The sequence below is a fragment of the Xiphias gladius genome, chromosome 18 (genome assembly GCF_016859285.1).
Source record: "Xiphias gladius isolate SHS-SW01 ecotype Sanya breed wild chromosome 18, ASM1685928v1, whole genome shotgun sequence".
Taxonomy (NCBI): Eukaryota; Metazoa; Chordata; class Actinopteri; order Istiophoriformes; family Xiphiidae; genus Xiphias; species Xiphias gladius.
The window spans coordinates 6733739-6747745 of NC_053417.1; the positions used below are offsets into that span (position 1 = coordinate 6733739).

Consider the following 14007-nt stretch of genomic DNA (forward strand, 5'->3'; position numbering starts at 1 on the left):
GCCAAAGGTTCACCTTCCAACAGGACAATGACCCTGAGCACACAGCCAAGACAATGCAGGACTGGCTTCAGGTCAACTTTGTGAATGTGCTTGAGCGGCCCAGCCAGAACCCTGACTGGAACCCAGTAGAACATATCTGCTTTGTCATTATGGGATATTGAGAGTAGACTGAAGAGGTAAAAAAAATAATTTAAATGATTTTAGCATAAAGCTGCAAAATAACAATGTGAAAAAAGTGAAGGAGTCTAAATACTGCATAATACTTGCATACTGAATAATGCAAAATGAAGATGGATAGCAAGGTAAGTATTACACCTTCTAAATATCTTCAAAATATTGTCTTTTTTTTAAATTTTCACCCAACAGCACCAATAAGCAGTTTTTTAATCTGTTGCATTTGCATTGTATGGAAAGGTGTGTTGTGAATCTGCTCAAGATGAACTCATAAGCAACCATCTAAGTACCTACCAGGCATGTGCAGAGCAACTTGTACAGTTATCAGGGCATTATACAATTCGAGTCCCCTCACACACACGTACCCGTCTCTTTGTCTACACGCTGTGCCTGTCACATAGGCAACTTAAAATAGAGTTGGACACATATGAGTTCCCCGTTACGTCTAGGCGTGTCTTTGTGGACACAGAAGGTTCTGGTTACATGTGAGGCAGAGGGTTTAATATTGCACAGACCAAGCACAGGGCTCCACACTTCCTCACTGCAGTGGTCCAGTGGCTGACCACCTTTTACCAGTCCTCAGGGAGCGTTTCACTGGAAGAGCATCACCATGCCTAAAGTTTTAGTGCCAGGTGAGTATTGGCAAAATGACTCTGGGGCTTGAACATGCACTTTCACCTGTAGAGAAAGGGTTTGGATAGCATTTTCAAAGGAGTTTTGACACACTACTATGAGGCTCAACTGAAGAAAGCCTTCACCCACAGTATATCCATTTCATTTTGTGTATGCTTTTCCATGGAATGTCTTGGCCAACAAATGAAAAGTTGTAAAAGAAAACTTGGTGTTTCTGTCAAAATGCCACCCTAATGTCTGTTTGTTGAGATGTATGGAAAGAACGGAAGTGAGAGCTCCCTAAAGTTTGATAAAATGCTTTGAATATATAGTATAGGGGTCGAGCCCCTTACTGTGCAGAACATCAGCAACCGTTCATAATGAATTCCCACCTGTTTGCCAATGCCACTTTGTTTCTCTACTGGATGGCACTGACAGCTTCTTTGGGGGTAAAGTACATATAGTTCCAATATGAAGTACGTACTGACGAATAAATCGCAAGGAGTCTTCTTCCCAGATTTGGACATTTTTTTTAAATAAAAATATTGTTTACCTTCATATTTCCTTTGTGGTTTGTGCTTCCACCAAATTGCTGAGTGGTTTGAATTTCTGTATATTAGTTCAATCAGCAGATTCCACCAACTAAATACCTTTCTTGAGCTCAACTGTACAGATTCAAATTCAAATAAAACTATAGGGCTGTATATAAGCCCCAGTAGGTGAAAATGTCAGGAGAATACATTTGATGCAGGAGATTTGTCAGCAGATTCTCCCAGATCAAGAGTGACATGATGTCAGGTCATACAGAAACTTTTGCTCAATTTGTACTTTGGTTTTAAGTTTTGGTTGTGTTCGTTCTTGTAGTATGTCCAAAAGCTCTGTCACTACTGCTATTCAAAAAGCTGTTGTAATGGTTGCTAATTATAGGCTTAACTCCACCAGGCACAGGGCAACTGGCAACTCACATTATGCTGTCAAGAGTCTTTCAAAGGGTGAAAAATAGAAAATGCAATGTTCTAATCAGCCGCTGTCTTCAGAGCTTGATTTCACAACTATTGGGTTAGATTGTAATGATTTAGCAGATATTGGGGGAGAATGTGTTTGAGACTGTTTACACTTGTTGTGATTTTCTGACGTGACTGCGGTGATTTCACGCCAGTGTTGTCATGCAGTCCATGCAGCCAAATGTTGTGATCAGCCAGAGCAGGTGTGAAGAGCTGACAAAAGTCGTGTTAATGATCAAACTGATCAAATTCAGATGAGTCTAATATTAAAGAGTCAGTTTAACCAAATCACAAAAAAAAACATTTTTAACTGCTTATCTCGAAGGGTATTTATGCAGAATGTTTTGGTTTTATCTGTACAATCAGATTGATGGGATATAAAATGTGCTGCAGAATTCAAAATTTTCATTTAGAAAACTCAGCAACTCCAAAAAACAGTGTCCTGGACCCTGCACATCCACAAAACTCACTGTGGATGATTTTCAATGGAACTATTTTCTACTAAAGAAAGAGTCCCAATAATAAGCAGAGTATGTGGACATTTTTTTGTGTACCTCCCTTGCCTCTGTGTGATTGCTGCTTTGAAACATAACCACACTTGTTTTGTTCCTCTCTAACCTGGACCGTCCCACACTGACTGTGACTTTAACTGAGCAGAGGGAGGAAGTAAGTATGGAGCTGTGGAATTTTCTTAAGGAGTTTGAGAGACAATGTGAACCATTACAAATGAATGGTTTACTGTACGGATGTGAGACATTCACATTACCAAATATTCTTTTTGTTTGTATTTGAATGCAACCTAGTAATTTGGATCTTGGCAAATGAATGTCTATTCCATATAAAATAGAAAGCAATGAAATATAGTGGAAGCAGACACCATTTATTAATTTACTGTTCACATTCAATGTCAGTTCTCAGTTTCGTTATGTTTCAGATGCTTCACCGATCACAACTGAACTGAAAGTGAACATTAACATTGATAAATGACTTTTGCCAGGTAGCTCGCTAACTCTTCCACCATAGGAATGCTTATCAGCCAGGAAAGCAGCACTCAAACAATAGCCTGCTTAATTGACCATCAGACTTGTTTGAATGGCTAAAGGATTGGCACAGATTGCTTATTTCTGAATGCTGGGGAGACATATTTGATGCATCTATACATGCATGGAGATTTTAAAAATGATAGAGGTGCGGTAATGGAATCACATCGCCTGAGTGTCCTACAGATTTGATTTAAAACTTGTTGTGCCACCAGGACCACTGAGGCCAGAAAATCATCTCTGCAGGTGTCATGAAGATGCTATTACCAAGATTTTTTCCAGCTGTTCTGTCCAACTTTCTGTTAACAGTAACTGTTAATTCAGTTTAACAGTTATGTTTCCTCTCCATTATCCATCCTCACATTGTATATTACCTTAATCCCACTTATCCATTTCCATTCCATTTACTATCCCATTCCCACTTATCTATTTTGCCTCAGTGTATCATTTCATTGCTCCTATGTACTATTGCATGTATTTCTAATCTATGTTTTATATTGTAAATACTGATAAATATTATAGTATAAGTACACTGCCCATTATATATTCGTACTGCAGTTACATGGAGCAATTTGTTTTGCACATACTGTAAATCACAGTCATCTTCATGTATAACACCCTGAATATAACATGTTTTAACCCATCCTGTTCTAACAGTCTCTTTTTTGGGTTTTATTCTGGGTGATGCTACTCTCTTGCTGGGCATTATCAGGTTCACAGAGTAAGTATGGAGGGTGAGAAATGGAAACTAAAAACACTTGATATGGTACATTGGATATGTGCCATAATGGGGTTGTTGTCTTAGAGTAGAAAGCCTTGGCTCTTGGCTAGTAAGTGCATGTAACAAGTAGAGCTGACCTAGAGCGTTCTTGTGTACATGTGTGTATTTTCATTGTATTTCTTATGAAACTTGAACGCCTGCAAAAGTAGTACTGTTGTTAATAGCCTGGTTCATAGCTCCAGTTATTTTGGACCTTGACCCTCTTTTCTTGTCAATTTGTTAGCATAATGATGAATTCTGATCAAAACCATCAGCAGATCAACATTCATGTCCATTTATGAGTCACTAACATTGTGATTGATGGGGTGCAAATAATAAAATACAGCGATGCATTGTGACACTTCATCGCTGCAGTTCTTCTATATGCATGGGACTTTGTGTTTGCAGCCCGAAATGGAGATCAGAGTTGCAGACTTGTAGTGGCTGAGTCACTCTTTGGTCATGTAGGCAACGCATGTGCTGGAGTCTATACACATCAGTTTCAGTAAGGTATGTGCTTTGTATGTCATAGATGTAGGATGTCGTGTCCAGAATTCATACATTATGAATTTACATCATTCCGCAGCCATAATCATGCAGTGTAGAACAGCACTCGAGACGTTCTGCTTGTGGCTTGCTTCATAGCCATAACCTGTTCAATTTAGTGTTGCATGATGCAGTGGGAGCACAGTGCATCTCAATCCTTATGAGGACATGCCTTTGCTGTGCCTGACAGAGACCGATGACCAGATGCGGGCTTTTGCGGAGAAGGTCTTTGCGTCTGAGACCAAAGACGAGAACATCCGCGATGAGATCTCCATGTTTGATGTGGCTGAAGACTGTCCCATAATCCACAATGAGATGGCCCACCATCTGCACACTCAGGATGACGCTAAGAAACGGTAAGATGGAAGATTATTTATTGTCAGTTTGTGCTTGTGGCACAAAAAAAACCATGTCATTACATGGTGAAAAATAACATCGTTTAAGGACTGTTAAGTTCCCTGAAAGACCACTGAAAAAATGTCTCTCTGTACCTGATGTTAATTCTTCAGTACATTTTGTTTCGCTTTCACAACTAACATTTCAGAGATTTTGACAGTGGATGACGCCACCCACTAAACCTCATCTCTCCTTATCCACAGCAAGAGGCTCCAGCATTGCCACACCATAGCTGCTGCACAGGCAAATGCTATCCCAGAGATGTCCTTGGCGCTCACCTACCTGGAAGTGCCTGACTTCCAGAGAGTGGCCATCATTGGAGACTATGCCTCTGGGGTACTGTTTATTGTCCTTCTATGCAATTGAAATTTACGGTGGTGACTATTTCAGAAAATGTCACTGGAAATCTGTGTTAACTGAACTGGGCTTGAGTATTTTTTTTAAGTCTTGTTATTAATTATAATTTAAAACTCACTGCTTTAACTCCACTGAACCTGAGAGAAAAAAAAAAAACTTCTTTTTGTCTTTGTTAAATGCATTGGATACCATCCTTTATCAGGGCTGGGAAAAGGAAGACTTTCTGGAGAGTATGCTAATGACTTGATTCGAGTAGTTTGACATTTTGGAAAACACACTTGATCGCTTTCTTGCAGAGAGTTAAATGATTGATACCACTGTCTCTCCGCTCAGTGTAAAGGTACAACAACCAGCTCCCAGTTAGCTTAGCTTAGCATAAAGACTGGAAACAAGGGGAATCACCTAGCGTGGCTCTGCCCTGACTGAACAGATATGAGAAACCCTGGGCAAGAAAGCGAATAAGATTGTTTCCCAAAATTTTACCCTATTCCTTTATTTAAATTGGGTTGATTATAAAATAGTAGTTGGTGTCTTTGAATTCCAGTGTGATGTTCCACAGTGTAGTAGCAGTAGTTGGTTAAGTTTCCACTCCTGTGTTATTGCATCTTACAAAAAGTTCCCAAACTAGACTTGGGTCAAGCAGGAGGTGTTGACTTTGCATTTCATCGACTATGTGTGTCTGTGGGTCAGTGGCCTCAAGGCCTCCCTCCCACTAACAGAGGCCCATGAATGGAGCTCATCTGAGAGCAGGCCGGGGTTTAGGTTTCATGGCTGTGGGTTTGACATTTAAAAAGAAAGAAACACTTTGGAGGAGCCGACAGCTTTCGCTTACTTAAAGCCTCATGTTTGTTAGGAGAAATTTCAAGTGTACTGATTACGTAACATATTGCATAAAATCACAGTGAGCAAATGACTGCTCACGTAGGGACAATGTTTTGTACAGAAAACTGCTGATCATTACGGTTTGCAGAATGTTTTCATATTTTCACTGTGTTGTAAAATTGGTGTGGTGCCGTCTGGCTATCTAGCAGAAGACTACACGTGACATAGGTAACCTTCTTCAGTGGAAAATAAAAAACAACTTTTTCCAGTTTGTTATTAATCTTCTTATCTCAATATACACCTGTTCAAAAAAATCTTACACCAAGATGTACACTGTTTATTTTCTTTTACTTTTTTACCCAGTTACTTTCATGACTATATCAAATAGACTGTTCAAACCAATAAAGCAATCACGTTATTAAGAATCGAGCCTCCACTGCTTTCCATCAAATATAAATGCACTTTTTAAGATCTTTTAGCTCCGAATTCATTAATTAAATGTTGTATTAAGGCTTGCAATACCTGTAACATTTATTTGCTGTTCAGGTGACCATGGATGACTTTGAGCTGTCCTGTAAGGGTCTCTACCGCGCCATGACCATCAGGGAGAAATACATGAGGCTGGCCTATCAGCGCTTCCCACGGACGACCTCCCAGTACCTGCGTGAGATTGAGGGAGAGACCTTCAAACCTGAGGATCAGTTGCAGCCAGGTGAGGAGAGAAGGAGTTCAGGGTGATAGACCTGGGGTTTACATAAATGAGCTAAGATATTTGTGATATACTGTATGTTATATTATATCATACATACATTCTCAGTGTTCACACCTCCTCCAAAGAATGGGGAGGACCCCTTTGACACCAAGGGTTTGCCAAAGAATCTGGGCTATGTTGCTCGAATGAAGGACGGTCTCATCTACGTGTACAACGACGCTGCAGCTGCTGACCAACATCAGCCCAAAGACCTGCCCTGCCCTGACTACGACACCTTCATCGATGATATGAACTTCCTCATTGCCCTCATTGCACAGGGCCCAACGTGAGCCTTTTAAAAGAGTCATTTCAAATGTTTTGAATTTTAAAATTGAAATATCTCACTTTTCAAAATGTCACCCCATGTTCTCGCCCTTACCCAATTTCTGTGCAACCCTAGTCTTTTACAATCATGTCAGGTATTTACAGCTTTCAATTGATGACTTGTTGACCTCTTTTAGATGACCTCGATAGTTGACTGACTGTTAAATGCTTTATCTTCAGAGCTCAGTGGGTGGTGCTGGGGATCCAAACAAGGGCCATTGAGAGGTCCACAGCTAAATAACATACAGTTAGGTCCATTAGTACTTAGACAGTGAAACCACCACAGTGGATTTGAAACAAAGCCATCACTATGTGACTGAAGTGTAGAGTTTCAGCTTTAATTCAAAATGTTGGATTAAAATCCTTTGCAGTCATTGACAACCAGAAGTTTGGAACCCATGGACATCACCAAATGCTGATTTTACTCCCTTGAGATGCTTTGCCAGGCCTTTACTGCAGCCGCCTTCAGTTACTGCTTGTTTGTGGGTCTTTCTACCTTCAGTTTTGTCTTCACTATGTGAATCTGAGCAGATAGTATAACCCTGTACACTTCAGAATTCATCCTGCTGCTTCTATCAGCAGTCACATCATCACTAAACACCACTGACCCAGTTCCATTGGCAGCCATACATGCCCATGCTATAACACTGCCTCCACCATGCTTGACAGATGATGTGGTGGCTTTGGATCATGAGCCGTTCCCTTCCTTCTCCATACTCTTCTCTTCCCATCATTCTGGTTCAAGTTAATATTGGTTTCATCAGCCCAAAGAATCTTGTTCCAGAGCTGGGCAGAATTTTTTAGATGTTTACTGGCAAAGTTGTTCTGTTCTTGAGTGTTACCAGTGGTCTGCACCTTGGGGTAAACCCTCTGTATTTAAATTCATGAAGGCATCTCTTGATTGTAGACTTTGACAATGATACGCCTACCTCCTGGAGAGTTGTCTTGACCTGGCGAAATGTTGTGAAGAGATTTTCTCTTCCAAGGAAAGAGTTCTGCAGTCATCCACTTTAGTTTATATCTGCTTAATTTGCTATGAAATAACGGGGGAACAGGCCACACCTAGCTTGAAACTGACTGTCAGTTAGTTGTCCAATTACTTTTGAGCCTCCGAAAATGAGGGACTATGTATAAAAATGGCTTTAATTGAATTAAAGCTGAAAGTCTGCACTTCCATCACATCTTGATGGTTCATTTCAAATTCACTGTGGTGGTGTAGAGAGGCAAAATTACAAAAATCGTGTCACTGTCCAAATACTTGTGGACCTAACTTTACAACAACAATATCGGTATTTTCCTAATTTCTTGAAGCAACAGTAACATGTTTTATAGATACAACCACTTGATATGACTTTCAAAGCACCATTGCTATTTGACTGCTGTGAATCACTTCAGGTATGCTCTTGTTTGTTTTGCAGAAAGACTTACACTCACCGCCGTCTCAAGTTCCTCAGATCCAAGTTCAACGTGCATGAGATGCTGAATGAGATGGAGGAGATGAGGGAGCTGAAGTTGAACCCCCACAGGGACTTCTACAACTGTAGGAAGGTAGCCATGAACTGAATTTATCATGGTCACTGCTTCTAAATTTGCATAAACCATAAAAGATATGCAAAAATAATGCTAAGTCAACCTTAAGCCTATACTCCTTCCAGTTTCATTTGGAGGGACATAACAAAAATACATGTAGTATGGATGCAGTTCCCACAAAGACGAGATTTTAGATAAGGGGAAATTGTAAAATAAAGTGGAATCTCTTCCTCCATTGACTGATCTTAAATTCTTTACACAGACTTTTAATGGAGGGGCTGTACCTTGGATCTGAGAAATGTAGGTTACAATCAGTTTCAGTGACTGTTTGGTTTTATATTTCACACAAAACATACATTAGGTTCATACAAAAAAAATTCAAAACAATTCAAGAGTCTACACATTTGAAAGACCTCCTTTGAGTTCACTAAATATCAACATTTTCATCATATTTATTTTCAATATATTCACATGTACATAAATGATGAGATAGTACACACAGTTGAATTTTCCCATTTAGTTTGCTTTAATTTCCCTCATTGCCACGAAACTTGTGTATGTCCTCAGCTCCATCTTGTGACCAAGCAGAGTTACTACATCCCATAAACCCAAGACCTCTGTGATCCACTCTCCATTCTCTCCTTTCCACTTCCAGGTTGACACCCACATCCACGCTGCCGCTTGCATGAACCAGAAACACCTGCTGCGCTTCATCAAGAAGTCTTACCATGTGGACGCCGACCGCATCGTGCACAAACTTAAAGGCCGGGAGGTCACCATGAAGGAGCTCTTTGATTCCCTCAACCTGCACCCTTACGACCTCACTGTGGACTCACTGGATGTGCACGCTGTATGTTACTTTGTGGAAATAGATTAGTGGCTTAATTAGAAATTCGTAATTTGTTAAAATTAGGAGGATTGTACACATACTGGTGGGGGACACACTAAATATATTACATCCAAAATGGCCAGTAAGGGACTAGACCAATCGTTTTACCAGTGTGTGGAAAAAAAACCTATGTCTCACCTACAGTATGTAGGTGACACACTGTCAATAGGATGATAAGAAATCATTTCTTATGGTCAAGGAAAATTTAAACATCTAGAGCCTGAATATTGACTACAAAATATAGTTTTCCAGAAACTTGCGTTATTGCAGTATTTTCTTTTAAAGCATATTGATCCTACTGTTCTATCCCTTCAGTCAGCCTCCTTCATCTAAACCTCTTCTCTTGCGCCTTTGTTGTTTCTCTGAAGGGCAGACAAACTTTCCAGCGTTTCGACAAGTTCAATGCCAAGTACAACCCCGTGGGAGCCAGCGAGCTGCGTGACCTGTACCTGAAGACAGAGAACCACATCAGTGGAGAGTACTTTGCCACTATTATCAAGGTTAGGTTCTGTGTAATGAGATATTCTACCTAGAAAGCATTCCAAAAATCACTTCTAGAAAAAACAAAAAGGTTTTGGTGATGAAACCTTTTGACATCCAGTTCATAGACACACATGCAGTATGATAGTACAATCAAGACAGTTTAACTTCACATGCAAAAAACTGGTGATTTCCTTGCTTACATTTGCCTATTTACTAGCCTACTGCTGATTGGACAAATAGAAAAAGGCAGTAAAACGTAGTACTTTATGTGATCTGAGCCTGATTGGACCTTCGTGTAAACCAGGAAGTAGCCAGTGACCTGGAGGATGCTAAGTACCAGTACGCTGAACCTCGTCTGTCTATCTATGGCAGCAACGCTGAAGAGTGGAGCAAGCTCGCCGGCTGGTTTGTCAAGCACAGAGTCTTCTCCCATAACCTCAAATGGATGATTCAAGTACCCAGGATCTAGTAAGTTTTCAGTTTCTGTTCTTTCCTCCATGTATTCTGACCCAACTATGAGACAGACAGATAAATATTTATCCTTTTCTATCCCAGATTAAAGCTTCTCATTTCCCTGCAGTAGATGATACACAGAATACTCCCCCAAAAGTCACATGCTCCCCTGTAAGCCTGGGAAAAGCCTCAAAGGGCTTGAAAGGTGGCTAGAATTCAGATTTCAGCGTCTTTGTTTTGTTTCTCTTCTGTCTCAGCGATATCTTCAGAGGCAGGGACTTTGTGCCCCACTTCGGCAAGATGTTGGAGAACATTTTCCTTCCCGTGTTCCAGGCCACCATCAACCCGCATGCCAACCCAGAGCTCAGCACCTTCCTCCAGCATGTGAGTCAGAAACAGTCATAAAAGCTCAGGCAGTGCAAGATACAATATCATGGCCAAAGATGGGTTTCCTAGCCATGAATTAGGGTTAGAATGCTAGGGAGGATAAAACATCATCAACATGAAAGTGGACAATTGACATGACCAGACATGCGGATAGCAAATTAATAGAAGATTTGCGTTTTCAGCATAAATCTCAAACATGGACATTCATTTTTGACGGAATGTCACCTGAGAGCCTCTGTAATTGCCCGTTTGCCGCCTGGCGTGTAGGTGACAGGTTTTGACAGTGTGGACGACGAGTCAAAGCACAGTGGCCACATGTTCTCCACTAAGAGCCCCAAACCAGAGGAGTGGGACATCGCCAAGAACCCCTCCTACACCTACTACATCTACTACATGTATGCAAACATTGCTGTGCTCAACCAGTTCCGCAGGTAAGTAACTTTTTAGGTATTTGCTTGTAGTGCAAGAATATGATTCTTCACTGTTTGTTGTTTTTAACTTAGGGTTACCTGCCATTTTGTGTGCGTATGATACTTTCCACTTATTTGTTTGTATCTGATCTACTCCTCTCTAAATACTCACAGTGAGTGCATACTTGACGATCACAGGACAATAAGTTCCTCTGAGAATATGTCTCCTGTCTGTTTATCTTCCGCTGTCCAGACAGAGGGGGATGAACACATTCATGTTCAGGCCTCACTGCGGTGAGGCCGGTGCCGTCACCCATCTGCTGGCTGCCTTCATGACTGCTGACAACATCTCTCACGGCCTCAACCTCAAGAAGGTTGATCCTCTCTTTATGAGATAATAAGGCAGCTTGGATGCAGTGTCTCACTTACTGTAAAGTAACACTTTAATCCAGAAGTACATGTACAGTACATCCTGTAAACTAATTTACATGTGATCAAACACCAGTTCTAGGTGTCAGACTTATGTTGTGCTATCTGATTAATGCCATAAGGAGCAAAGTTATAAAGAGGTCCCACAAGATGTAAATATCTTTTGAGACCCAGAGTTTGAAACCCAGATCGAAGATGCTTAGTATTAATTCAGGGTTGCTTATGATCGGAGTAAAAATGGATGTTATCCTCAACCTTACTTCACAACCTTGTACTGCTTTCCAGGCCCTAATGGTATTGATCGTTATTCGGTTATTTGCATCAATCTTTAGCTGACGGAAGGTTTTCTAAAAAAAAAAGCAAGTTTGTAAGGGGATATTTGGACTACTGTACAATTGATATTGCAAGTGATTTAAGATTCGTCCTATGAGTAATCTTGCAGTTAATACATTACTTGTTGCCCTTTAATTAATTTTATCAAGTCAAAATGCCTGAGACAAATACTGTCATAAGCCGACTGAACCTGACCTTGTAAATTGATCATATCGATCTTTCAATCCTCTACCACCAGAGCCCTGTGCTGCAGTACCTGTACTTCCTGACACAGATCCCAATCGCCATGTCCCCTCTCAGCAACAACAGCCTGTTCCTGGAGTACGCCAAGAACCCCCTGCTGGAGTTCCACAAGAAAGGCCTCGTCGTGTCTCTGTCCACCGACGACCCCATGCAGTTCCACTACACCAAGGTCTGAGCACATGGAGAGAAAGCCTTTGATGATAATGTAGACAATGGTGCAAACTATGCTGAGCACAATGGGCATTGTAATTGTATTATGTACATTTACAGACATAGGCATTTCAGTTGTCTATGCAAGTCTTTGTGTTCATATTCCAAAGGCAAAGTCATTTATTGCACATTCAAACAAAAATACAATAGAACAGTCATTGAATGAACATTCCCTATAAACACATGAACAGGCTTATGTCGAGCAAGCAGATTTAGATGTGTTCAAAATTAACTGTTAAACGATGTTAATGATCGGCCTTTTTGTCCACAGGAGCCCCTTATGGAAGAGTACGCCATTGCAGCCCAGGTCTTCAAGCTCAGCACCTGCGACATGTGTGAGATCTCCAGGAACAGTGTACTGCAGAGCGCCATGTCTCATGAGGTAAAACACATGACGGAGAGCTTTAAATGTGGTGGTGCTTTGTTGACTAGTTACCGCAGGTAGTGTAAGATTTTTCCTTGTGTCATATAGGCAACCTCTGGGCGAAATGCCGTAATTGTCGTGGTGCTTCTGCACTGAAAAACTTCATGTCATATCCTCTGATAAATAGACAGATTCTGTCCTCACACCGTACAGACTGCTCTAAAATCAAAGATGTTACACATCATGTTCTATTTAGAGGTGATTTCTACTCTCACTAAAACACACTGGTGATTTTCTTCTCCAGGAGAAGCTCAACTTCCTGGGTCTGGACTACCTGAAGGAGGGTCCAGAGGGCAACGACATCCGCAAGACCAATGTGCCCCAGATCCGTATGGCATATCGCTTTGAGACCCTGAGCTATGAGCTCAACCTCATCAAGGAGGGCCTGAAGACTATGTAAACACACTCAAATCCGACATACACCCCCTTAAAACTCATCTTTATTGGGATGTAGAAAAGTTTCTACATTTATTTTTCACAGCAACTCTTAAACAAGTGAATCTTAAAGAAGCTGACCTTCTAACACACTGAGGTTCTCTCCTTTGGAAGAAGAAACTTTTTGATAATTGTTTTCACTGTACATCATCTGCACGTCTTGCCTAATTGTCTCGTACATTACAGCATGTGTATTCCAAAGGGGGCAACATCGTGTATAAGAATGACAGGAAATAAAATGTAAAAAAAACAAAACATATTTCTCTGTGTGGTATTTGTCCCATTCATGCATCTGACCATTAATCAGCATTACATCACAACACTGTTTATTTGACAGCAGGATCTAAAGGTGTACCAGTCATGCAAATTTAATGAAGTTACTAGCCTAGTTGTTGCATAATGCATCACTTTTACCATCACTTATTGACAGAGCCTCCAGGATCTCTGCCATTTCCTATAAGGACACACCCGTCATATGACTGAACAGCCTTACTGGGACGGCAAAGTTAACATTTGCTGGATCCTAGCTGGGCCGAGTTCACGTTTAACCTTGCTCCATGGATGAGGATCAAGTCTGGGATCTATTCTTGCAGTCATGTCTAAAGAACATACATCAAGCAGTTTAACAGTAATACTCCCTTCAGGCTATAGGTTTGTGGCCCTTATGGTTTGTCTGAGACAACTATGTAGAAGGAACAACTGTGTAGAATATGCTGTCAGTCTGCTCCACTTTATATGGTGGATAGATGGCATCTGCTGCAAAACATACATTTAACAGACTCTGGCGTCAGTTTGAGTTCGGCGAATCGAATTATATTTCGAGGCGAATGTCTGAACATATCGCATTTTTTCGCAACGGTTTCTAAACAGGTTCAACGCTGTCAATCACTTTCCTGCACCCAAACGCCACATCTCGGGACTTTAGCAATAAAAGAAAAGTGCCAGTCATTTTCATTGACTTGTGGAGTCGCGCTGGTGCCGTCTACTGCACGGTG

General features: G+C 40.9%; 1 protein-coding gene across 3 annotated transcripts; it reads left to right on the forward strand.

The window, feature by feature from the left end:
• Nucleotides 1-784: 784 nt before the first annotated feature.
• ampd1 lies at nucleotides 785-13271 on the forward strand. 3 transcript variants are annotated; one of them, XM_040152828.1, is made up of 16 exons: nucleotides 785-810; nucleotides 887-888; nucleotides 4327-4492; nucleotides 4736-4868; nucleotides 6258-6423; nucleotides 6529-6748; nucleotides 8205-8334; nucleotides 8972-9166; nucleotides 9574-9705; nucleotides 9993-10156; nucleotides 10399-10525; nucleotides 10796-10959; nucleotides 11192-11312; nucleotides 11939-12112; nucleotides 12425-12535; nucleotides 12822-13271. In XM_040152828.1, exons 1-16 carry the CDS (start codon nucleotides 785-787, stop codon nucleotides 12975-12977), a joined length of 2187 nt encoding a protein of 728 aa, XP_040008762.1. In that variant the 3' UTR covers nucleotides 12978-13271. The 3 variants fall into 3 exon arrangements, with proteins under 3 accessions (XP_040008762.1, XP_040008761.1, XP_040008760.1); XM_040152827.1 differs by lacking the exon at nucleotides 887-888 and adding an exon at nucleotides 3543-3551 and having other exon boundaries at nucleotides 785-806; XM_040152826.1 differs by lacking the exons at nucleotides 785-810; nucleotides 887-888 and having other exon boundaries at nucleotides 4305-4492.
• Nucleotides 13272-14007: the final 736 nt, after the last annotated feature.